The sequence below is a fragment of the Platalea leucorodia genome, assembly GCF_965183815.1.
Source record: "Platalea leucorodia genome assembly, contig: HAP1_HAP1_SCAFFOLD_66, whole genome shotgun sequence".
NCBI lineage: Eukaryota > Metazoa > Chordata > Aves > Pelecaniformes > Threskiornithidae > Platalea > Platalea leucorodia.
Genome location: NW_028121447.1, coordinates 81,424 through 105,070, shown reverse-complemented (window position 1 = coordinate 105,070; position 23,647 = coordinate 81,424). Strand labels below are relative to the sequence as shown.

General features: G+C 44.7%; 1 protein-coding gene across 1 annotated transcript; it reads left to right on the top strand.

Moving 5' to 3' along the window:
- Positions 1–257: 257 nt before the first annotated feature.
- LOC309603376 (E3 ubiquitin-protein ligase RBBP6-like) lies at positions 258–22,836 on the top strand (the record flags this gene model as incomplete). Its single annotated transcript, XM_082338240.1, has 18 exons — positions 258–423; positions 2,940–3,039; positions 4,723–4,761; positions 5,426–5,462; positions 6,912–6,956; positions 9,321–9,409; positions 9,526–9,622; positions 10,424–10,563; positions 11,477–11,649; positions 12,993–13,096; positions 13,545–13,810; positions 15,551–15,647; positions 15,728–15,806; positions 15,900–15,957; positions 17,064–17,429; positions 17,655–17,756; positions 18,455–20,185; positions 21,273–22,836. 18 exons carry the CDS (start codon positions 258–260, stop codon positions 22,834–22,836), a joined length of 5,253 nt encoding a protein of 1,750 aa, XP_082194366.1.
- Positions 22,837–23,647: the final 811 nt, after the last annotated feature.

Sequence of the window (23,647 nt, the reverse complement as noted above, 5' to 3'; positions counted from 1 at the left end):
CAGGGGCGAGGGCCGGGGCCTTGCAGCACCGCCGGGATGGAGTCCACCACTCGGCCTCCATCAGCCGAGTCTGCCTGAGGCCAGGGGGCCTGGCCGTGGTGGAGCGCTGTGGCCTCTGAGCGGCCTTGAGCCCAGCCCGTGCTGCTTGCCTGGCCCCCTCCGTGGGCCCTTCCCCGAGCTGCCGCAGGCCCTGTCCTGGCGCGGAGGCTGCGACGCCGTCTGCTGCGGTAGACGTCGTCGCGGAGCAGGCACCGACCATGTCGTGCATCCACTATAAGTTCTTTTCCAAGCTGAACTACGATACAGTCACCTTCAATGGGCTCCACATCTCCCTGTGCGACCTGAAGCGCCAGATCATGGGCCGCGAGAAGCTGAAGGCGGCCAACTGTGACCTGCAGATCTCCAACGCCCAGACCCAAGAAGGTGGGTGGGGGTGGTGGGCACGGGGTGGGACGCGATAACGGGATTCGGCCACAGTCGGTAGCTGTGACTTGTGCTGGGGGCCCGACAGAGCTGTTGTTTTGTCGTCGCTGTCCTGACAGCTACCTTCAGGGCTGTGTTTTAGACACGTTTTTTAGCTTTAGTCCTTTCCGATTAAAAAAAAAAAAAAAAAAAATTAACTTTTTAGTCTACGTGGTTTGACTTCACCTTTAACAAAATTTCCTCACCAAAATGCATTCAATTAATTGAGGCAAAGGAAAAATAAATGTATGAAAGCCAACTGGCCCCAGGTCCCTTCCCACAACGAGCTCAGCAATGTCCTCTGCTGTATGCAAACACTCTTCCACAAATTCTCTGACTGGTGGCTGAGCCAGTAGGAGCCTTCAAGCACCAAATACCAATATGGGCCATGATAAGTGTCCTACACAAATAAAGCCTTTACTTCACCAAGCTATTGTCACTCCTCAGGTGATCCATTTAAATGTGGACTGATTGACTTGGAAGGTGAATTCATTTTTATAGCAGTCTGTCATTAGATGGCTGGAGCTCTCTTCAGTGTGCACTTCACAAGTGGATTGAAAACAAGCACGTACCTGTCTCTCTCCAGATACATGCAAGGATAGTCGCTTCAGAAGGCAGATGTCAATGCTTCTCCTCTAACGGTCAATGAATTGTCACAAGATACTAAAAGAGGTCTTATTCCTCTTTCTGCGTCATACACCCGTTGTGCGTGTTCAAATTGACCGCTGCAGGCTTGCATGATTTGTGAATCAAAGCATTGGTTGCTGTCCTCATATATACAGTCTCTTTCTAGGAGAGGTGCTGCCGCTTGCAATCTTCTGCAGAACCCCCACAGTCCTCAGTTGGGCACAGGCGTAGCAAACCCCTGCCTTTTTGTGGAGCCACTGTTGCTTATCACGTATCTCTGAAATCGAAATCCGGTGGTTTGTGATCTGGAGCAGGAAGAATATTCTGCACGGCTTCGTTCAGCAGCTCAAAACCTTGAAGCTTGGGGCTTCGAGAAGTGCAGCTGGCATGAGCTCCCCGTTCTTTGTCTGGGCCTCAGTACTGTCGGAGGTCCTGCTCCATCGAAACATCCCAGGGCAGGCCTTTCTTGACAGGGGGCTGTGCAATGGTTAGATTTTCCTTTTGCGAAGAGCTCTAGGGGTTGGTTTCAGGATATGGGCCTTCTGGAAAAGCTTCTGGTTTTGTCAATGGTAGTCCTTTCTAGGACTAAGACACTGAAAAATGGAGCGTAAATTGTGAAATATTCCTATTTTGTATGTGATCACTGAGCAAAACCACCCTGACAGAGCTTGGCTGGGTATGCAGCATCTTTGGTTTTCAGACCATCGTCCTGATTTAGTCTGTGAAGGTAAGGGCTTTTGATATTGAAAACTGTAGGCAGATTACAGGGAATGGCTGCTGAGAGTGCTTTAACATATTTAGTCATCTCCAGCTTGTGGAAGTGCAATATCAAAACCATTCTCATGGAGAGATCTTTGCATTTTAAGCTGTCTCAGTCCAAGTGTCTCAGGCAGGTGGTTTTTTGTTGGGGCCTTGTGTAAAGGTCAGGCGGCTTTCCTCCTCTTCAGCAGACTGACATGGTGTGAGCCAAGGCAGAGCATGGGTAGCTTCAGGCACACGCTGTTTTCGAGAGGCTTTCCGAGGCTGCCTTCCTAAGGAATTTCCTTTGAGTCTCTCTGCTCTGCAAAAAGTGAATGGAAAGTATTCACATTCCTTTGGTTCATTCAAACGAGATGAGTAGCTGAAGAGGGGAGATACCGCGTTGGAGCCCATTCTGCCCTGCTTGTGAAAGCAAGCTCAAAACCCACCCAACATTTCTGTGATCCAAATTCTAGAACTGCCAGCCCCGTTTCCATTTCAGTGTAACGAGCAGCTGAGAAGTGTGGCTGTTGATGGATGAAGCTCCAAGAAATAGGCAGCGAGGGCAGGCTCTCTTCTGTGTTCTGTCCGTCCTGAGCACCAGCAGCGTAGCTGAAGCGTTTTTAGTGAACGGCTACTGAAGCAATGGCGCAGAGTTTCCAGGCTTTAGCGCAGTGCCTGTTTTGCTGCAGGGCAAGCTGGTCAGGCTTCAGAATCTGGTTTATGCAGGTGAGACTTTGCTGCTGTTTGTTTTTCTTCAAAGACCTCCTGGGTTTGGAGCCCAACAGAAGCAAAAGCCACTTCAGCTAGGTCAGGAAAGAACCTCATGCATTAGCAGAGCCTCCTTTAGTGACCCTTGGGACCATTTTGCTGTTGGCATTCCAACTATTTTAAAAAAATGAACAAGATGGTGCTGCTTGTGTTTGATTATCAGACCTGAAGATTTCTTGAACTGTACTGTTAGTGTGTTGAGATGATAAAAGCGCGATGTTACACATCAAATTTTGCTTTGACATCTGTGAGGGGGTTCTCTGAAGTGCTGTGTAATTAGCTATTAATATACATTCTTGGGAAGTGACTAATGTTTTTGTCTGTATTTATGTTGTTTGCAGAATACACCGATGATAACGCCCTCATTCCTAAGAACTCCTCGGTCATCGTTCGAAGAATCCCTGTTGCAGGAGTTAAAGCTGCCAGCAAACCATACGTGATGTAAGTATCCGTAAAGCATTGCATTCTTTGTTGGGGGTTTCAGTGTGTTAACTTTTTTATTGCTCGTAGTTTACAGAGGCATTCCGATTGGATCTTTCTTGTGAAAGCTGCTGTTAGTTTTTGTTGTAATGGGGTAAATTTTAATCTATCTGTCCCAAAGCAGACTTACCTTTTCAGACCTGCTGGGCCATGGGGTTTAACCTCCAACGGTGGTAACTTTTAAGATGGTTTCATTGGGTTTGTTCTTGGGGTTGATTCTTCTGAGAGCCAAGTTGTGGATCCTGTTTCCTCTACACGGAGAGATTCCTTACTCTATGTGTTTGCTTTGATGGCTTTTATAGTACAGACAGATAGGCATTGTAGTGTAAACTTGTAATTTGTTCCCATCTCCGAAGATTCTGCTTCTCAGGGTTTGACTCTTCCTTGCATTTGGGGGAGGGGGGGGGAGGGATATGGCAGCTCTTCTTACCCCCCAAATCTGGGGCTTTTGCACGCTAGCTCTAGAGGACAGACCAAGGGTTGCCAGCTGGCGAACCATGCAAACAAGAAGTTCCATTCAGAAGTGATTCTTAGTAGTTTCCTAAAGACAATGTCCGTTTCAGGCAAGAGAAAAACAACAATATCCTAAAGTATATTGCCTTTTGTGCGAGTACGATGAAGGAATGGATAATCCTTTCCAAACTTGAAACTCAGTAAGCCGTTTAGCACGGTACCAAATGTTACTAGTTATCCTTCTAAGTCTGTTTTTACCCTAAGGTGATACCGGTGCCCCAGGTTTTAGTTCTGTATTCCTAAGATTTACGGAGGACAGAGAACCGGGCATATTGATTAAAATGACAGCCCTTCGAATGCAATCCCGACTACAGGATTATTGCTGTCATTTATGTATTCATGCAGTCCAGTTCTATATTAGCTCCACTGGCATTGTTTGGAGGGTCCTCTTTGCCAGCCTACTTAAAGATACGCCTCTCCACCACAATTAGTTGCTATTATTAGCTTGGGGTTCTGCCACGTCTTTCTAATGTTGGTTCTCAGTAAATAAACTGATGAGTTACAGCGTGTCTTGAACCAACAGTACAGGAGCATCCTGGGACCCAGGAAGCCTTTGCAAGCAAAAACCCCTGAATTTATGTGGCTCTGCATGTAAACTTTGGGCGTATTACTGCCGTGGTTGTTACAGTGCTTTCAGGCGCTGCCTGGTAATTCTGGACGCCACAGCGTTGTGCTTATAAACAGGGCCTTGTGTTGGGGGTTAATTTCAACGCGTATGCTTAGCGCCGTCTTGTCAATGCATCCTCCGTTTCGGGTTGGATGGCACCCTCTCCTGGTATTGTAATGCTGCCCTGAAAGGAGAGGAGAGATGCTGCTAGCATCAAAGACCAAATAAATGCCTGCATGTGGGGATGAGGAAAGAATGGCCCTCTCTATTTGTACCTAAATTCCACTGCAGCCTTTGAATTGCCTCTGCTCATGGCACACTTTGGAGGACGTATGAATTGTTTGCTAACGCTATCAGCGGTTGCATGTCTGATCCATGATGAGTAGCATGCAGGGACAGATCAATGAGTGTGTGGAATCTCAGCGAGTTTTCAAATGTAATAAATATTTCCTAAACTATTGTAACATTTTCAAGATTATCTTAATGCAAATTCTGGCAATCAAGACCTTTTTCTTTTGTCGCAGGACTCCTAAGTCGCACAAAGCCCCAGGAACTGCTTTCAGGTGACCTTTCTATTACTATTTTGAGTCAATATAGCATACGTAACACATTTAATATTTTGGCACTTTCATAGCTAAATATGGCAGATATCTGAGCACAGGGCTTGGGCTTCCACAAAGAAACCCTGTTCTAAAGACTCTGCTGCTGACGGTTTTGGTATTTCTTTGTCCGACGGCTGATTTTTTTAACGTACGTGCACTTGCACTTCAAAGTGTCTAGACTGTCCCTGTTCTTTCTTAGAAACTGAAGTGCTGTATCTGGTGCCTATTTGTAACGCTGGGGGCACCCAGATTGGCTAAAGTGACCTTCGTGTTTTGATGGCTGATTATGGAAGAACACAGACCTGTAGTACAGACTTTGTATTTTTGATACTTCCATAGCAGAGACAAAATACCTGAGGGCTTGCTCTTGCACTGCTGTGTTCTATAGCTGTAAGCCTTAGAGTAATTTGTGACAAAGTAGAAACGTGATTTGGGGATTTTTTTTTAGTTGCACTGCATGTACCAAGGGAGAACAGTTTGTGTATATGAATAAATTTCCACATGTACGAGACTATCAGGACATAATGTTTTGATATTCAGGTTTTATAACCGGTTTTCACTACTTTACGTTGGGTACAAGTGCTTTATTTGAAGTTCTGATCACCTTTATTTCTTCTTCTAGAAGAAGTCGAACTGAGCCAGCGAGTGGCACATCAAGAGCGGTATGTAAAACACAATCTCACGCTTTTTTCTACACACTGCCCTTAATTCTAAACAATGCAGTTTTGTAGTAGTTTTCCAAACATGAACTTAATATCTTTTCCAGTACAACATAGCATATGTTGTAAATACAATGTCTTTGATTGGGCATAGTAAAAACTGAGTAATGCCATTATTTGCACAGCTCTGATGTGAACGTTGGTATTTGTGCCCAGTAATGCGTTGTATTTCGTACTGAGTCTGCTAGAACATTTCCTGAATGACTTTGTGTTGTACAGAGGACGCGTGATCGGTTTTAGATCATGTAGGTTCAGGGTTTGCACAGCTGAACGTGGTGCCGTGTTCTCCATCTGGCTGCCTAGAGCTGGCAAGATGTATGTTTGTACAGCTTGTCGTGTGCTTTTTGTTTCTTTCGGGAATAAAGCACTGGAAAGCTTGCCAATTGTTGTTGAAGAGTAAAGCAGCAAAATTGAAATGAGTTAAGAGTTTTTTTAAAAAGCATGCACAAAAGCTTACACTTTGAATATTTCTTCATTGTCTTGTCTTATGTTAGCTATCATTCTCCACTTCCACATTGGCGCTCTTGCCCTAATGTTACTACGCCCAAAGCAGGAAAGTGGATCCTTTTTGACTTCGATTACTGTTTCAGTAACAGCAAGGATCTCTAGTTGGTGTTTGTCCTTCGAGGCTGCAGAAATGCAGAGAGTCATGGCCGTTGTTTTAGCACCGTCAGGCACAACTGTGATCCTTCCTGGCTGAATTTTTAGTTTGGCCAAGCTCTCGGTCACCTTTATTTCAATAATTTGAGCAGTTGATTTTTGTCTAGACAAAGTGGTGGTTACTTGTATGGCTGATGTTTTGGATTGGTGTTCTTATTTGGGTTTGGTGGGGGACGGTGAATATTCTTAAACTGGTGGACAGGAGGGGCAGAGTTCATGTTTCAGGGCATATACGCCCGTGCTTTATTTTGACGGGCAACTGTACTGTGTCCATAAACCCAAACCGTGTGCATTTCTAAACGACGAGACGTTAACTGCTTAATTTACAAACTACACTGAAAAGAAGTCTCCTGTCGTGATGCTTCCTTCTCAAACAAACTCAAGTATTTTTTTAAGTCCTTTTGAGCTGACAATTGACAGCTTCCTTACCCTTTCAGATTTTAAGCAGTTGTGAACATTGGACAGGGGTCCTTCTCTGAGATATTCTGGAGCAGCGAGTTGATCGCAAGCGGGTTTGGTTCTTTTAGTTTCTTCTCATGAACCACATAGGCACTCTTAAGCTGTCATAGGCTTGGACTTTGTTTTGAGCAGATACAGATTGCACTAGGTTAGAAATGCCTCTTTGAGTGACACTCAGAGGACATAGCGCAGGCTCTCAGGCTACAGCAGAGGTTAACTATTGCTGTGTTTTGATTGTAGAACTTGAATCTGTGTTTCATTTTTTGTGAACAGATTGATGACTCTTCCGCATCTATTTCTCTGGGCCAGCTTGCTAAGGTATGTACATATTCTTGTCAAATACTTAAAAAAAAAAAAGTGTTAGCTTCATATTTTTCAGTCCTATACCGTGATCTGTAGCTGGATGACTGTTGTAATGTGAACACAACTTTAATTTAATTCTTAGCAATTTAAAGTTTTTATTTTAACTTTAAAACGTGTGTATATTTTGGTACTATCCTGTAAAGAGGGGCTGCCCGTTTGGGAAGATCGAAGGGGAGTACCTTCTCAGCCTCAACATAATGTTGCAGTATTACTCATCTGCAAGACACAAAGCAGCAGCACTTCGGAAGCCGTTTACCGTTTTTCCTATGTTTTGTTAATTTTGCGTTGGAAACTAACACACTTTTTACAGAAGAATTTAATTGGCTGTAAGTTATGGCCATTTCAAGGGGGTTTGCAACAGCCAAAATAGAAGCGCTTCTGGAACACGGACAATTGCATGGCTATTTTTGAATTTCTAGTCCTTATAGTTCTAGATGCATTCTGTGGATGCTGCACAATTTCATCAGTTGTAGCGTATCTCAAGTGGACACCACGGTCTAATTTGTTTGAATGCAGACTGTGTAAATTGTGTCAGTGTACCTAACTGTCGAGAGGAACATGCCGATGCGCATGTGTGGCATATTAGCAGATGTGCCCTTCTGAAACGGTTGTAACGCCCTGTTTTGCTATGGAGCTGCTTGCTGGTTTTGCTCAGCCAGGTGTCACTTTGTCGGGGAAAGCACTAGTGATGGCCCTTTGTGACAGGCGTAGTGCTAGCCAATTGAATTCCTAGTCTGCAAAGTTACAAAGATTAGAGAAGGCAGGGCTTAATGCAGAGGAGCTGGTTCTTTCTTCTGAAAATAAAGGCTGGAGTTCATTGCCGAGAAAGAGAAATCTCTCCCCACGGGTAACTTCTTCCCTCTCTTCCTGCAGAAATTAAATTGTGTACACTGGGGGGAAGGAAACATAAATTTCTTTGGAAGGCAGCCACCAAAAGAAATTGGTCTCCATTGGTGCTGTCTCTGAACGTGTCCTTGGTTCTGTAAACTCCTGTGAAGTTTTACTCTGAAATGTGAAAACCTGTGCAAGTAGGGCACACATTGAAGCTTTTGAGAAAATTTAAGTATTTCAGAAAAATACAGGAACATAGCATAAAGCAGCTCAAAACTGTTACTTGCTCTGACCTCTTCAGTGCAGACTGGCTTAGCATGGAGGCAATGTGTTAGCAGGTTTCTGTTTTATTATTCCCATGTATGAAATGCTATGTTTGAATTTTGGTCTGTTCCTAGTAAGGTTTTGTGGGTTTTGGGTGTGTTTTGTGAACCGTTTGGGTTCAAACAAACGAGTCAAGTATCTGTAAAGTTTTCTGTAAACGTTAATGATTTCATAGATGTCGATCTGCATTATGTGACTGTGGAGAAAAAGCTGTGTATATGAAACAACCATTTAAGAGAATGTTGAACCTGGCTGGTTGCTTTTGGGAGTGAATGCATCTAAAAACAAAAGCAGGAGTGGTTGACCTGCATGATCAGTGCCTGAAGGTCCAGATCATTTACAGTCACTCCCTCAGGCCCTGCTTGTATCTGGGCTGGTGTGTAATAAAAACATTGGAACAAACACGACTTAAAAAAAAATCAGCTACCTTCAGTAATTCTGGATAAGGTTTCTATTACGATTTGTATGTTAAAAGGACACAGTCAACTGGAAAAACCGGCAGGTTTTGCTTGCTGCAGTTAAATCGCTGAATATGAAGAGGGTAGCGGGGGGGAACGTGCAGCTGGGACTGCCTACAGCACATCGTGGTCAAATTTCCACTGACAAGAATCTTTTGTCTTGCTGAGGGATTATCAAAAGCTTGATTCCTTTTAATGCTTCTGTGTCTGAAGCTGAATTTCAGCCAGCAAGACCCACTTCCCCGACTCTTGTGTGTCCTTTTACTGCTGCGAAATGTAAATAATGGTACTTGCCTGCATCTTTCTCAATTAAACGTCCAGTGGCTATCTTCTGCTTCAAATAGTCTGGGGCTTAAAAATCCATTTAAAAGTGCTGGATAGTATGATTTTTCCTACACAGAGCTTCAGTCCACTTGGAAGCACATTGGATTGGTTACAGGAGTCTTTGTGTGAGGTACAAAGAGAGCCCAAGGTTTGGAGTGCCCAAGAAGGCTCTTTTCAAGTAGGTTCCCAGGCCCATAAACCCCCTGCCGTGGCCTAAGGACTCCCCAGAGCATCTTCAGCACGGCTCTGTTTTCTGTCAGCGGCTGTTTTCATGCAGCCTCAGCCCGCGCTGTGCTGCTCTTTGCAGGATCGGGGGAGTGGTGGTGTCTTTGGCCGTGTGGGCTGAAATGTGTTTCTAATGTGTGTATTGCCTGTTGAACAGACTGCCAATCTGGCTGAGGCCAATGCCTCTGAAGAAGATAAAATCAAGGCTATGATGACACAGTCCTGCCATGAGTATCATCCAATCAAGTAAGTGTTGATAACGTCCAATCTGTTCTTTGAAGATGATGGAAAAATCATAGAGATGTTTGTTTTAACAAGAGAGACGCACGCATAGCTTTTTCTTTTTCCCAAAAACCTTTTAGTTACACGAAGAAACCCTTGGGTCTGCTTCCACCATCATATACCTGCTTCCGTTGCGGACAACCTGGCCACTATATAAAGAACTGCCCAACAAATGGGGTAAGGTTGAGGGGGACTTCTGGTGTTACTTGGGGGTTCATTTTTTTACCTTGGCAGTTACCTAACAACTACATGACTGCTCATCTTTGGAATTGTTTCTCTGGGGGTGAAATATAGAGGTTGTATGGCAATGTTGCAAAGCCCTTCAAAATTCAAGGGAAACCTGGAGTTGTAAATGTAAACTTTTATTTTTTCCAGGTCATAGACATTCAATATGTCCATAGATTGTTCTCTGTGAACTTTCATGCATATTTTTAGATATTCCAATATCATTGGAAATGTTTCTCTTTTTAACAACAGTTCACAGTTTTTAGTATTTCATATAAACCTAAGCTCCTTTCTGTTGACCCCACCCGCTGAATATTTGCCTGTTTTAATGACACAAGCCTCTGGGTGAGTATGCATGCCATTTAACATTGTATATGCGTGAGGTATGAACTGAACCTTCATATACAGTTCCTCAGTGCCTGGTTCAGAGCACTGAACTGAGCTCGCCCTGGGAATTGCGCTTTGGAGGAGGAGCGGGTTGGTATCTCTTCTGAGCGGAGGGCAGGCTAAGGGATATTTCACCCTTAAGGAACCTGAAGTTAAGCCCAAGAGTGTCGACGGCGTTCAAAACACTGCTCAAGCCTTGGAACACCCTGGCTATATTCATTTAGGAAAATAAGTATTTTAGTCAAGCAACCTTCTGTTAAGGAAAAGGAGAGGATTAAAGGCTTTTGCTGCTTAGAATAATCATGGACATGTCATTTTAAGTGTGGGTCTTAAGATGAGCTATGTTTGCCTTTCTTCTCTTAACAGGGCAAAAATGTTGAGTCTGTTCCCAGAATTAAAAGGAGCACGGGAATTCCACGGAGTTTCCTGATAGAGGTGAAAGATCCCAATACAAAGGGTGCTATGCTAACCAACACTGGGAAGTATGCCATACCAGCTATTAATGCGTAAGTAGGGAATTCATTGGACCGACCCAAAAGCGAATGAGAGAAACTGTGCGTAAATGTCTGAGTGGCCACGCGACCAAATCGGCCAGCCTCTGTAATTGCGGGGGAGGAAGCATTGTCGTTGTATCTGAACCTTAAAATCTGTGATACTTTCTAAGATTAAAATAGGGTGGCCCTACTGCTCATGGCCCTGGAAGCTGGTTAAACTAGTGCTGTGCTAAGAATCTCTATTTCTGCAAAACATTTCAGTAGTGTTGACAGTGGGAGTTGTTCTCTCTGAAAGCTCGTTTTGCTGCTGGTTTATGTTTCAAAGGCTTCTTGCAAAATGTAACCCATCGCCGTTGGACTGAGATTTCCTCCCCCTCTGACTTTTATCCAAGCTCACGTGTGAAACAGGCTGAAGTTTCCCTGTTGCTCTGAACTCAGAAAATCCAGCCGTGGGCTGACAAGAGGGGCTGTTACGAAATGCACTTGGTAGCACTTCTGCTTTTCTGTCGTGGATCTCCTTTTGTAGAAGCTGGAACATAGACTGCCCTTATTTATAAAATGGAATTACTCGGAGACTCACTTCATCCTGAGCCTGCAATTTACCTTTACCCCCTGGCAAAGGAGAGGTGGGATTCCTTGCACCCGATTTCTAGCTGTCAAAACATTATTGTTGTAGTCGGAGCCAATTTCTTAGTTGATCCAATGAATGGGAGAGTTCTGCAGAAGGAAAATTGTTCCCCCCTCCCTCTTCTGGTCTTGTGGCTATAGAAAAGCAGTTTAAACGAGATGCCTACGTCTTCAAAGGCTAGTGTGGAGCGAGGAGAATTCCATCTCTTGTCTTCCTTTGATAAAATCCTACGCTTGGAAAAGTTTTCCTTTCCTCGTCTTTCACTTTTTTCTTTTTCCTTCCCCCCCCCGCCTCCAGGGAAGCTTATGCCAGAGGCAAGAAGGAAAAGCCACCCTTTTTACCCGAGGAGCCGTCCTCCCCCTCCTCCTCCCATGATCCCGTTCCAGAGGAGCTGCTGTGTCTCCTTTGTAAAGATACAATGACTGATGCCGTGGTTATTCCCTGCTGTAGAAACAGTTACTGTGACGAATGTAAGTGTTACTCCCAGGTTTGTTAATCCCCAACATCAAACTGATCTTCTGAAAGCAGACATAGGAGATAACGGCATTACTTTGTCACCAGTTCGATGTAAGACTGAAGTATGGCCTGACTAGGAAAGGACTCTCCTTGTAGAAAGGAAAAAAAAAGGCAGAAAGCTTTTTCCCCTTTTTATGTATCTCGTTAAATCTCTTTACACGCGTGTCGTGGTTTAACTCCAGCCGGCAACTAAGCACCACCCAGCCGCTCGCTCGCTCCCCCGCAGTGGGATGGGGAGAGAATCGGAAGGGTAAAAGCGAGAAAGCTGGTGGGTTGAGATAAAGACAGTTTAACAGGTGAAGCAAAAGCCGCGCGCACAAGCAAAGCAACACAAGGAATTCATTCCCTCCTTCCCATGGGCAGGGAGGAGTTCAGCCATCCCCAGGACAGCAGGGCTCCATCACGCGTAACCGTTACCTGGGAAGACAAACGCCATCACTCCCAGCATCCCCCCCTTCCTTCTTCTTCCCCCAGCTCTATATGCTGCGCATGACGCCATACGGTGTGGGATAGCCCTTGGCTCAGCTGGGGTCAGCTGTCCCGGCTGTGTCTCCTTCACACTTCTTCTGCCCCCCCGGCCTCCTTGCTGGTGGGGCGGTGTGAGAAGCAGAAAAGGCCTTGACTCTGTGGAAGCACCGCTCAGCCATAAGGAAACCATCCCCGTGTTACCAACCCTGTTTCCAGCACAAATCCAAACCATAGCCCCCCACTAGCTACTATGAAGAAAATTAACTCTGTCCCCGCCCAGACCAGCACAATACGGAAGGACGAGTATGAGAAGAGTGCGTAATTGTGCAGGAGATTCCAGAATTAGATAGTGACTGCATTTATTTGTCCACAGCCCTTTCTCTCATACAAAATTATATAGCCAGCTCTGGTGATTTGGTGTGGTCTGCAACAAACGGATAGTCAGGCATTTAATCCGCCGCCTTCTCCACCGGAGGGTTGGTTAAAACCTTCAGAACTCAAACCTCCTAATGTGTTGAAATGTGTTTTCTTCATTAACCTTGAGGTTAGTGACTTCTCACTGTACTAGCCAGCGGAAAGAAGATCAGTCGGAACATCAAGGCACAACCTCCTGTACATCTTCAGGTGTTGCATGAGTGCAGTATCAAACCGTATAGTTATTTGCTGCAGACTGGAAATTTTTTACACTGTTGAACATTGATCGCTCCGTGCTCTCAATTCAAGACCATATTCACCCATTAACCACACACTTGTGTTTAGAATTGATTAGAGCCCAAAAATACTCCTTAGTTTGGCTAAAAGCTGTTTTGATGATTCTGATGATTCACAGGTATTAGAACAGCGTTACTGGACTCTGAGGAACACAGATGCCCAACATGCCATCAAACAGACGTTTCTCCTGACGCTTTAGTCGCCAACAAGTCCCTACGCCAGGTAACACGATGACTTTCACGTAAACTGTTGGCAAGGAAAAGTCTATTTTTCAAAAGCTGAAAGGGAAGAAGATATTCATTTACCTCTCCTTAAGCAAGGCTAAATGGAGTAAGGCTCAATTTACTTTTCAAATACGTTATCTGTTGTTACAGAAGCTTACAACTCTTTAGAGACAATCTGGCAAATTCAGGTCACCCTTTTGTTTAACAGGCTTGTCTCACTTTCAAATTCAGTGCCAACGCTGGAGTACTTTAAATACGGCTGCTCTGAGTTGCAAGTCATGAATATCAGTGTTCAGTGTGATGTATCCATACATCTGTATGTTGATTCATTTTAGGACTGATAGCATTTACAGGAATACACAAGGAGTTTTACTCCGTGCAGGCTTTTCTTCGTCTGTCTACTGAAGTTTCGTATTAACTTTTTGTAAATGCTTTCCTGCCTCTAGGCTGTGAACAACTTCAGAAATGGGACTGGCTACGCAAAAGGGCTCCATAAGCAGGTTCAGCAGCAACAGCAGCAGCAGCCGCCACCGCCACCACCTCCACCACCACTCCTGAGGCAAACAACAGCCCGCAACCTGCAGCCTCTGCTCTGGCCAACAATTTCCAGCCAGCGGGATCCGCTCATGAGTCCACTGGCTTCTCTGGCTTCTCCTTCTGTTGCTGCTCTGTCATCGTTGGCCCCTGCTGAAAAGCCAGGTGGACCTTTTCGGTAAGGAAATCTGTAGATCAACACGAATATAAAAGGCACCAAGGTGCTGAAGTTAGATTGTTTCTCCTGAGCTTCTCAGCTAGCGATTTCTATAGCATTAGTGACAGTTCCAGAGAACTGTGGCCGTTCTGGGTTTGGGTTTTACTTTGAATGAGGACACTTGAATAATTTGGAAGCGTGCCTCATGCAAGAATTTTCTCCAAAGTATTTTGGTTTGCTTCTCTTACAAGTCATTCAGTACGCGTTGACCCTGAAAGAGGAACTTTTTTCCCCCAGGAGCCCTTTGAGTTTAAGCGGCTAGCAATTCCTAAAGTAAGCATTTGGTTATGTCAGAGCTTCTGGAGTGCATTCATTTCTCTTTAGTACTGAGGAAATAATCGTTTCCTGAAAAGCAAAAAAGCCCAATGAGAGGTAAAACTGACCAGGTGTTTCACATCACTTTTTTCTACAGTATTTCTATCATCAGTATTATAAGTCAGAGTCATTCTCAGTAATGCCGTGTAGTCAGCACCGCACGCAGATTTGGATAATAAACATTGAAACACTGTAAATTTGAAGTCTTTACAAACATTTACCAACAAAGTCCTAGTAGGCAACCCAGTGAAGCGGTAGGAAAATACATGGAAAATCTGTACTGTTGTTGAGGGCTTCTGTCCTTTCACTTTTATGCCTGGAATGCAAAGAGCCACTCTGTCCAGAAGACTGTCAGGCGCAGCTGCACCATTGACTACAAAGGTCACAAGTCAAAAGAACCTCTAAGGCAGCCACTGAGCCAGCACATAAACGTTTCCCAAGAGAATTTCAGTTCTTGCATCTTCCACAACTGAGAGTCAGTGTCTGGGCTATACGTACTCCAATCCTTTTATGTGCAGCCAGCTTACTAAAATATTTTTCCGGTGAGCCCTGGCAGCCAAGAGGGCAAACTGCATCCTGGGATGCATCAAAGGCAGGGGAAGCAGCCAGTGAAAAGAGGTCATTATCCTGCTGTATTCAGCGTTGCTGCGGCCTCCCCTTGAACACGGTGTGCAGTTCTGGGCCCCACAACTGAAGAAGGAGGTGAAGGTCCTTGAGTGCGTCGAGAGGAGGGCAACAGAGCTGGTGAAAGGGCTGGGAGGAATGTCCTCTGAGGAGCGGCTGAGGACTCTGCCTTTGTCCAGTTTGGAGAAGAGGAGGCGGAGGGGCCACCTCATTGCTCTCTGCAGCTTCCTGCGGAGGGGACGTGGAGAGGGAGGTGCTGATCTCTTCTCGGTGGGATGCAGTGATAGGACGTGTGGGAATGGTTCCAAGCTGCGCCAGGGGAGGCTTAGACTGGACATGAGGAAGCATTTCTTTACCGAGAGGTTGTTCAAACCCTGGAACGGGCTTCCTGGAGAGGTGGTCGATGCCCCAAGCCTGTCAGTGTTGGAGAGGGATTTGGACAATGCCCTTAATCCCATGCTTTAACTTGGTCAGCCCTGAATTGGTCAGGCAGTCAGAGCAGATGATCGTTGTGGGTCCCTTCCAACTGAAATAGTCTAGTCTATTCTGTTCTATTTCTCCTTAAATGCCACTAGTCCAAACAGACTTCTCGTCAGTGCTTCATTTGGAATCGGCCAACTTCCCATTTGTACATCTGGAGAAGATTATTTTTTCATTTTTTTCCCCATTTACTATAGTCAGCCTTTTCTCACTTGGGACTTTGTATTTCAAGTAGCACTTCAAAACACTGTTTGAATAATAAAAATTTGGGTTCTTTTGTAGTGATGCCGGTACTGTTCTACCTCCTGCTGCGCTGGTGAGTGCTGCTGGGCTTTCTAAATCTTCCTTTCAGTCAATCGGCAGTTTGGTGGAAGAGAAGGTAAATTTTATTTCAACATATGCAGTGCTGCTTGTATTTTAGCAGAGCTTCTTTTCCGACTGTTTGCATTTATTCACAAGGGCTGTCGGGTTCCTGTAGTAAGACAACCAGCGTTACCAAGTCTTCTGGGCCCCCAAGGACACTCAATACACACAACTGGTAAGCAACTATAACTTGAGAAGTTCTTTTCAAAACTTATCTTCAGATCAACTGAATGGGATTTTTTTCTTTTTCCTCTCTCCACGCCAAAAGGTCATCCCAGGAGAGCCAGCGCAGTTCGCTCAGCAGCTGGCAGACCAGGCTGGGAGCTGTAAGTATGCTACAGAAATTCAATATATTCCTACTTGTAACCCGTTAAACGAGACCATAACACGTAGCTTATACAGCAAATAATAATTTAGTAGCTTAAAGCTGATTTAGAATGAAATAAGTGTGCACAGATAGTTGTGGAGAATACAAGTGGTAATTCGTTTTTAAATGGCTTCATTTGAATTGGCTGGAAACCATAATTACATATAAAATTGAAATATCATTAAAGGGTGAGGTGGAAAGCCACCCTTCTGATCACTGGCTGAATAGGGCTGGAGAAATTGATTTCCCCATAGAAATCAGCCTCCAACGTTCTTTTTTACCAACTTAGTTGATACTGAGTGAGCAAAGCATTGGATAGTCAACGCTGTGTTGTGTTATTTTATAAAAATTTTGAATGTCTTCAATTCAGTCCTCTCAAATAGCCAAGCTGCTTTCTCTCAGTTGGAGAGAGAGAGAGAGGAGTCTGTTTTCTCTATTATTGCAGTGTCAAGTTAGTCCTTCCTTTTGGTACATATTTGTTATAGATAGATTGTAAGGGGGCATTGTGTTCATACTATGCTAAAGATAAATAAAAACAAACCCCAGGATCCATCCCACAGATTGTCTAAAATCTCAAATTCAGTAAGTGAGAAAATAACAATTTGGGGACAAAAGCAGGCCAAACACATCCTCATGAGGCAACAACATAGGAGGCTTATGTGGAAGAAGTTAAAAGAAGTTTGAGAGAAGATGAGTTAATATTTGTGCAGTGCTTTGAAGATCAGAAGTGTGAAGTATTGACCATATCAAGGAGTGGCAGAGGAGCGGTGGGCACTTGGCCCAGGGGAGATGGGAGTCTCTTTTAAGCACGGGCAGCCTCCATCCACAGGCGCAAAGCTGAGTATAAGGAGAGAAGACTGAGGGAACCGCTGGGGCTGGGGATGTGGAAGGCGAGTCTGAGGATCAAGAAATGAGGGCAGTCTCAAATGAACAGACAGCAGGGAGAGAAATGCTTAAGTTGAGAACAAGAAGTGCTCGCCACCGTGCTCCCGCTTCCTTCGCCTTCCTCTTTAAAATGGGGGCAGAGTGTAACAAACAGTGACACATGTTTTTGGGTTTCTTTAGAAGTTCAAATCGAGGACGCCCGCCTAGCGAACGTACCCAAAGGACTCAGGCCCCAGCACTGCCACCATCAATCGCCATCTTTGTGCCTGTGCCTCCACCTCCCTTGCATCCTCCACCACCCCATGCCCTTCCTCTCCCACTGCGGGTACCACCGCCCCAGTTGCCTCCTCAGTTTCCCCCTGGTCAGCCTCCAGCTGCTGGGTGCACTGCCCCCCCTCCAGGATATCCCCCCGCTCCTGCCAACAGGTCGCCAGCTTGGGTACCAGCAGCAGGACCAACGGCTCCTTCAAATACCATCCCAACGACACAAGCACCTCCTTTACCTAGGGAGGAGTTTTACAGAGAACAACAGAGACCTAAAGAGGAGTAAGTATTTGGCTCCATGCAAAAGTAAACCCAGACAAATGTCATTCTAAAGCTTTCCCTGAAACTTCTAGGCATTCTAAACTGGCTTTGCTTAACTAGGATGTTCACCTTTTGCATTTGCATGCAGTAGACATTTTCTCCTATCGGCCAGGGTTTCTTTCTTGATGTCTTTTTGTAAGAAAGGTCAAACTATCCTTGTAAGAAAGGTCAAACTTCTTTTAACAGGGAGAAGAAAAAGTCCAAATGTGATGAGCTTACAAAGGATTTTGGTAAAGAACTGATGGAATATAAAAAGATTCAAAAGGAGCGTAGGCGTTTGTTTTCCAGGTAACTGCTTTACACGTCCGTAATGGAGAAGCGGGTTGTCTAGAAGAATCAGGAGGAGTTCGCCTCCACCTCTCCATCGTCAGATGGATTGGATGAGTCAAGGGATCAGCAGCGACAGGAGTAAATAGTCCTGGGTGTAAGATTGCAGTACAAGTCTTTTGCATCCTGTACAAATTGCCAAACCAGTAGTGAAGATGAAGAGACTAAGCTGGCATTTTAAAATGGAGCTTTGCCGTCTTCAGGCTAAATCGTGTTTTCTTGGTGTTTGATACTGCACTCTAGCCATTAAGACTTGCACTTTTTGCATCTTACTGCAACAAAAATGATTTGCACTGCAGGTAATTGTTGAGTAGTGAAAAATGTGTGCGTTCATGTACCAGTAGAGGCCAGTATACCCCGCCTTAGATCAATCAATAGCTGTGGTAGTTAATGTCATAGAAGTGGGTGGAAATAGGCTTCCCCTTCCTGTATGTTGGTACACTAACAATGCAGCAGCTGTTCTGTCTCGTAAGCAGAAACTTTTACATACGATCAAGTCCTTCAGTTTGCAGTAGCAGTATGTCAGCAGCTGAAAGAAGCTTTGGCATTAGCCTGTGGAGAGGAAAAGAAACCCAAACCAAATTTGGGAGGAAAAAAACTGGGGAGAGCGACTGTTTTGAGTTAACTTCACTTTTTTTGTGTTTTGTGTTTTTTTTAAGGTCCAAGTCTCCCTATAGTGCTTCATCTTACTCGAGAAGTTCATGCACCTACTCCAAGTCAAGATCAGGTTCTTCCCGCTCTCGCTCCTACTCTCGATCCTTTAGTCGTTCCCATTCTCGTTCCTGCTCACGATCCCCACGGTATTCAAGAAGAGGCAAAAGGAAGAGTCATAAATATCGTTCTAGGTCAAGGTCACGGGGTTATCACCATTCAAGGCTAAGAAGATACCGTTCACGATCAAGGTCTCCAGTGTTTAGAGGCCACTCTCCCACTACACGGACCGTACCTCGAGGGGAAGGAGGAAGGGAGTATTTTAACAGATACAGAGAAGTTCCTCCACATGATATGAAAGCTTGCTATGGCAGATCTGTTGACTTGAGAGATCCATTTGAAAAGGAAAGATACAGAGAATGGGAAAGGAACTCTAGAGAATGGTATGAAAAGTTTCACAAGAGCTTTGCTGTTGGCCCTCAACCTCCACCTCCAGTAAACAGGGGCAACTTTTCTCCAGATAGGTTTGGTCCGCCTGGGACCAGACGAGAGAATTTGCCACAGGCTTGGGGACGTAGGGAGGATTATCCTGGTGGGCAGAGCCACAGAAATCGTAATGCAGCTGGAAATTACCCTGAAAAACCTTCTGGAAGAGAGCGCCATGACATCCGAGATGCTACAAAATGCAAAGAGAAGGAGGGGGAACATCCACTGGGGGATGGCAAAGGAAATAAAGATAAAAACCCCCAGAAGAGAAGAAAAGGGGATGAGAATGAAGGCTTTCCCAAAGCTGAGTTGTTAGAAGGTGCGAGGAAAGCCAAAGAGCCAGTTCCAGCAGCAGATGTTAAAAAGGACTTTCTGTTCATGCTCCCAAGAAGAGACGATGCCACCCCTGTGAGAGATGAGCCTATGGAAGCAGATTCTCTTGCTTTCAAACCAGTATCTGCAAAGGCGAAAAAAGAGGAGAAGCCAAAAGCAAAAATTGACAAGACAAAGCGGAAAGCAGAAGCGGCTGTTCTGCCTAAGAACGACAGCATAATAAAACCAGCTAAAGCTTCCCAAGAGGAGGTGGACACCGATCGTGAAGAATCTCCTCGAATGGAACCTGCTGTGAAAAAAGTGAAGGAGGAGTTGCCAAAGACAGACAGTGTTAAAACCTCTTCCTCTCAAAAGGCTGAGAAGGCTCTTGGTTCCCCACAGAAAGCTCACCCCAAAGTTACAAAAGATCACCCAGAAACCAGAGCAGCCAATGAGGAAACGGCAAAGAAAGACCATCGAAAAGAAACCAAGTCGGAGAAGTCCTCCAACAAAGAGGGCAAGTCAAAAACACCTGCTGAAAAAAGCAACCCCTCTGATGCAAAACCTGAACAAAGAAAACGAAAAGTAGATGAAAAGGTTGCTGAAGAACATGAAGCGACTTCCCTAAAGGCCTCTAAAGCAGAAGCTGCTGACTCGAAAAGACCACCAAAGGGGAAGACTGAGCCTGATGGTGAAAAAGGAGAGCAAACTCCAGAAGAGGATAAACCTGCTTTTCTTAACAACCCCGCCAAAAAGATTAAACTGAACCAAGAAACTGGCAAAAAGGTTGTGAGTGGAGAAAATGTGCTACCTGCAGAAGAACCTGGTGAGAAAGCTGAGCCGAACAGCAGCAAAGTTAAGCAAGAAAAAGCAAAGGGAAAAGTAAGAAGCAAAGGAACGGCAGCTGATGGATCTAGTGCAACTCTGGTACATTGCACCAGGTACCTCATCTTTTCTTTTCCTATTCTTTCTTTCCTCCCTCCCCCCTGCAAACAAATGTAAAAGTCTGTATGGTGACTAATGAAAGGAACAGCTAAATCTGTGCTAAATGAGTGAATAATCTGTGATCTTTCCTGTTAAGCTGTACTTGGGTCAGAATCAAATTTTGTGAAAGAAAACAAGCAGTCTGTACTGCCCAGACAGCTCATAAGGTTAATTCATTGATGACGTCTTTCACCCTTACTTCTGGGACTTTTTTCCCCCCTTCTTATTCATTATATGTTGACTCTCTGAGGAGTCCCCTCGAGGTCTTCCTTCAGATCCAGCTTACTGCTAAAGGCAAGGATAACAGACATGTCTCTACCATGCAATATGTTGCCTTTGAAAAATTGCAAGGTGCTGTAATGATCTACTTTTGTCAGGGTGAGATGAAACGATACCTTGCAGAAATAGCAGCTTGGTTGCCAATATCTTGTACTGATTTGAGCTTTGAGCACAGTGCCGTGTTGACACAGCTACACTGCTTCCAGCTCAGTGCCAACTTCTTTGAAAGAGTGAATCTAGTGTGAAGCTGTTATTACGTACATTTCAGCATCTAAAGAAGCCGGACAGCGCAAACTCAAACCATTTAAGACGTCACTGGAGACTTAAGATAGTGTCTTGATATTCTAAACAGTTTTTAAAAGGTACATTTTTTCTGAAGAAGAACACTGGGACATGGGAATAAAACTGTGGTTGTGTATACCTCTCCCTCATTGCTTGCTTAGATGTCGAAACAAGAATGTATAGCTAATTTATCTACCATTGGTAGAAGCAGGACATGAAGGAATTACCAGGTCAGGCAGTCCCCAATCTGATAATCTCGTGTCTTTGTTAATTAAATGTAGAGTAGGAAGGTACTAAATTAATTGATTGCTCGTAGTCTTAGCTAGTGGACTCATCCTTTCTCTCGTCTGTTCCCTTAATTGAACATCTTTTGAAAAAATACGCAAGATTTAGAATGGAAACACAAGCCGTTTTCTAAACTGTTACAAAAGATGGCGGTGCGTATATCTCACCCACGATTAATGTCAGCTTTTTTCCTCTTAGCACTAGTTCTACTGGAGGAAGCCCCATTAGAAAGACTGAAGAAAAGCCAGACACAAAACAAACTGTCATTAAGACCATGGAGGAGTATAATAATGATATCACAGCCCCTGAGAAAGACATCCTTATTATGATCCAGGTCCCTCAGTCAAAGTGGGAGAAGGATGACTTTGAGTCTGAAGAGGAAGACATTCAATCTACCCAGGTGCCCGCAACCGTAGGAAAACCTGCTAATGTTATACAAAATGCAAGTGCTAAGCCACCAAACCCTGTAAAACAGAGTGAGAAAGAGACGGAGCCTTTGAAGGAAAGACAGAAAACTACAAAAGAGGTGAGTTATGAAAGCTCCCAGCATGACGCAAAAAGTTCAAAAAGTTCAATGTCAAATGAAAAAGGAAAAACCAAAGACCGGGATCATTCTTTGTCAGACAAAGACACCTCTGAGAAGAGAAAGAGCAGTGTTCAGCAAGAAGACGACCCCTCAGAACGTGCAACCGAGCAAGGAGATGGACAAAGTATTTCCCAATCTTCCAAAGACCGCAGATTTTCAGAGAAGCCTGATACTGGCCATGGATCGGCTGCTAAAGACTTTACTCCTAAGCAAGACAAAAATTCTGACCGTGATGGCAACAGAGATTATTCTAGTTCCAAGCGTAGAGATGAAAAGAGTGAATTAGCAAGGGGAAGAGAGTCCCCTTCTCAAAACAGAGAATCTACGTCAGTCCAGGAGAGTAAGCCGAGAGACGAACGAGCAGAGCTGTCCGAAAAGTGCACTGGAGACGCCAACAGGAGCAGCTGCAGCCCTCCGCCTGAGCAGCAGCAGTCTGATCACAAAGCTGCTCACGATTCCAAGCGCACATTGGAGGAACCCAAACCTCTAGATATAAACGCAGGAGAAGAGAAAGAGAAGCACGTACCAGAAGTAAAGAGCAATGAAGAGAAAGAGCCAGGTGGTAATAAGGCACCTTGGAGAGAGGAATCGCCAGATGTAAAACATGAGAAAGAGAACGTGACTGGACAAAACAATAAAAGTGTTGCCCAGCCTAAGCCTCAGGTAAGCAGCTCCTCGCCGCTCTCTTCTGATCGAACGCGAGACACTGATGAGGCTGCATTTGTACCAGACTGCAATGAAAGTGAGAGTAAGGTATCTGCAAAAGGTGAGGAAGCGGCAGGGAAAACTCATGACGACCCAAAGGAAAAGGCTGTTGATAAGGTGAAAGAGGATACAGCAGCACCTGCTGCAGGTGACCGGCCTGAAGCAAGGCGAAGTCAAAGGCAAAGCAGTCCCAGTGTTAGGCGCAGCCGTAGCCAAAGCCCTTCTGAGAGTCAGACTGGAGGCCACAGGAGCAGTGCCAGCTCAGGAGAGAGGCAAGACAGCAAGAAAAAGAACAAGAAAAAAAAGAAGAAGAAGGACAAGAAGCAGAAGAAACAGAAGAAGCAGAAGAAACACATTGGAAATGAAACGGAATTGGAAAAGAGCCACAAACACAAGCACAAGAAGAACAAATGGAAGAAGAGCAAAGACAAGGAGCAAGATGACCAAAAAGTGAAATCTGTCCCTACATAGAATGACAGATAATGAAAAAAGACTTAAATCCCAAGTCATCTGTATTAAACTTTGTTAAAATGTGAACGAGTTCAAGCATTGCAAATGATGCCATGAAAGACCCTGCGTTGCACTTAAAAAATTGCCGCTGGATTGTTTGATTTTTACATCGGAGCTTTAAAAAGCGAACATTTTGTACAGAATTGTGAGTTGTGACCACGCAACATGAAAGGCGTTGCTGGGGCCTCTTATTTTTAACCACCGTTAATTAGTCTGGCTGGAGTTTTCTGTCCTGAAAATTTTCACAGTTGAATTTTCTTTTAATTGCCTGGCAGAAGCAGCTGGTATCAGTTATAAAATAGCAGCAGAATGATTTGCAGAATACATTGCAGCCTTGTTATGTCACTTCTTGATTACAATAAAATGTTTTCAGTAAACTACCCGGTGTGATGAGCTTTTCAGTGATAGCTGAACATCAGCAGAGCAAAGCCTAGTGACAGAAAAAAGCCACCAGTAAAAGCTTGCTGGTAGCTGACATGTATGAAAAATAACGTCCACGGGTTTAATTTTGCAAAGAGCGGTAGGACTTTCAGTCTTCTGAACGGATGCCATGTGGGGAGGCGCTGCCGAGAGGTAAGCCAGCAAAGGGGAAAAGAATTGGAAGGTATTTACATATTTGTATGCAAAACACCTTCCTTCCAAGAGGAAAACCCCAGCCAAGTTTTCTGAAATGCAGCCAGAAACGGAGAGCTAAACCAGCCAAGACTGAATTAACCGAATGAACCACTCAAGGGTGCCTTCAAGTTAGGGGTCCAGCTTCGAGCTGGGTGTC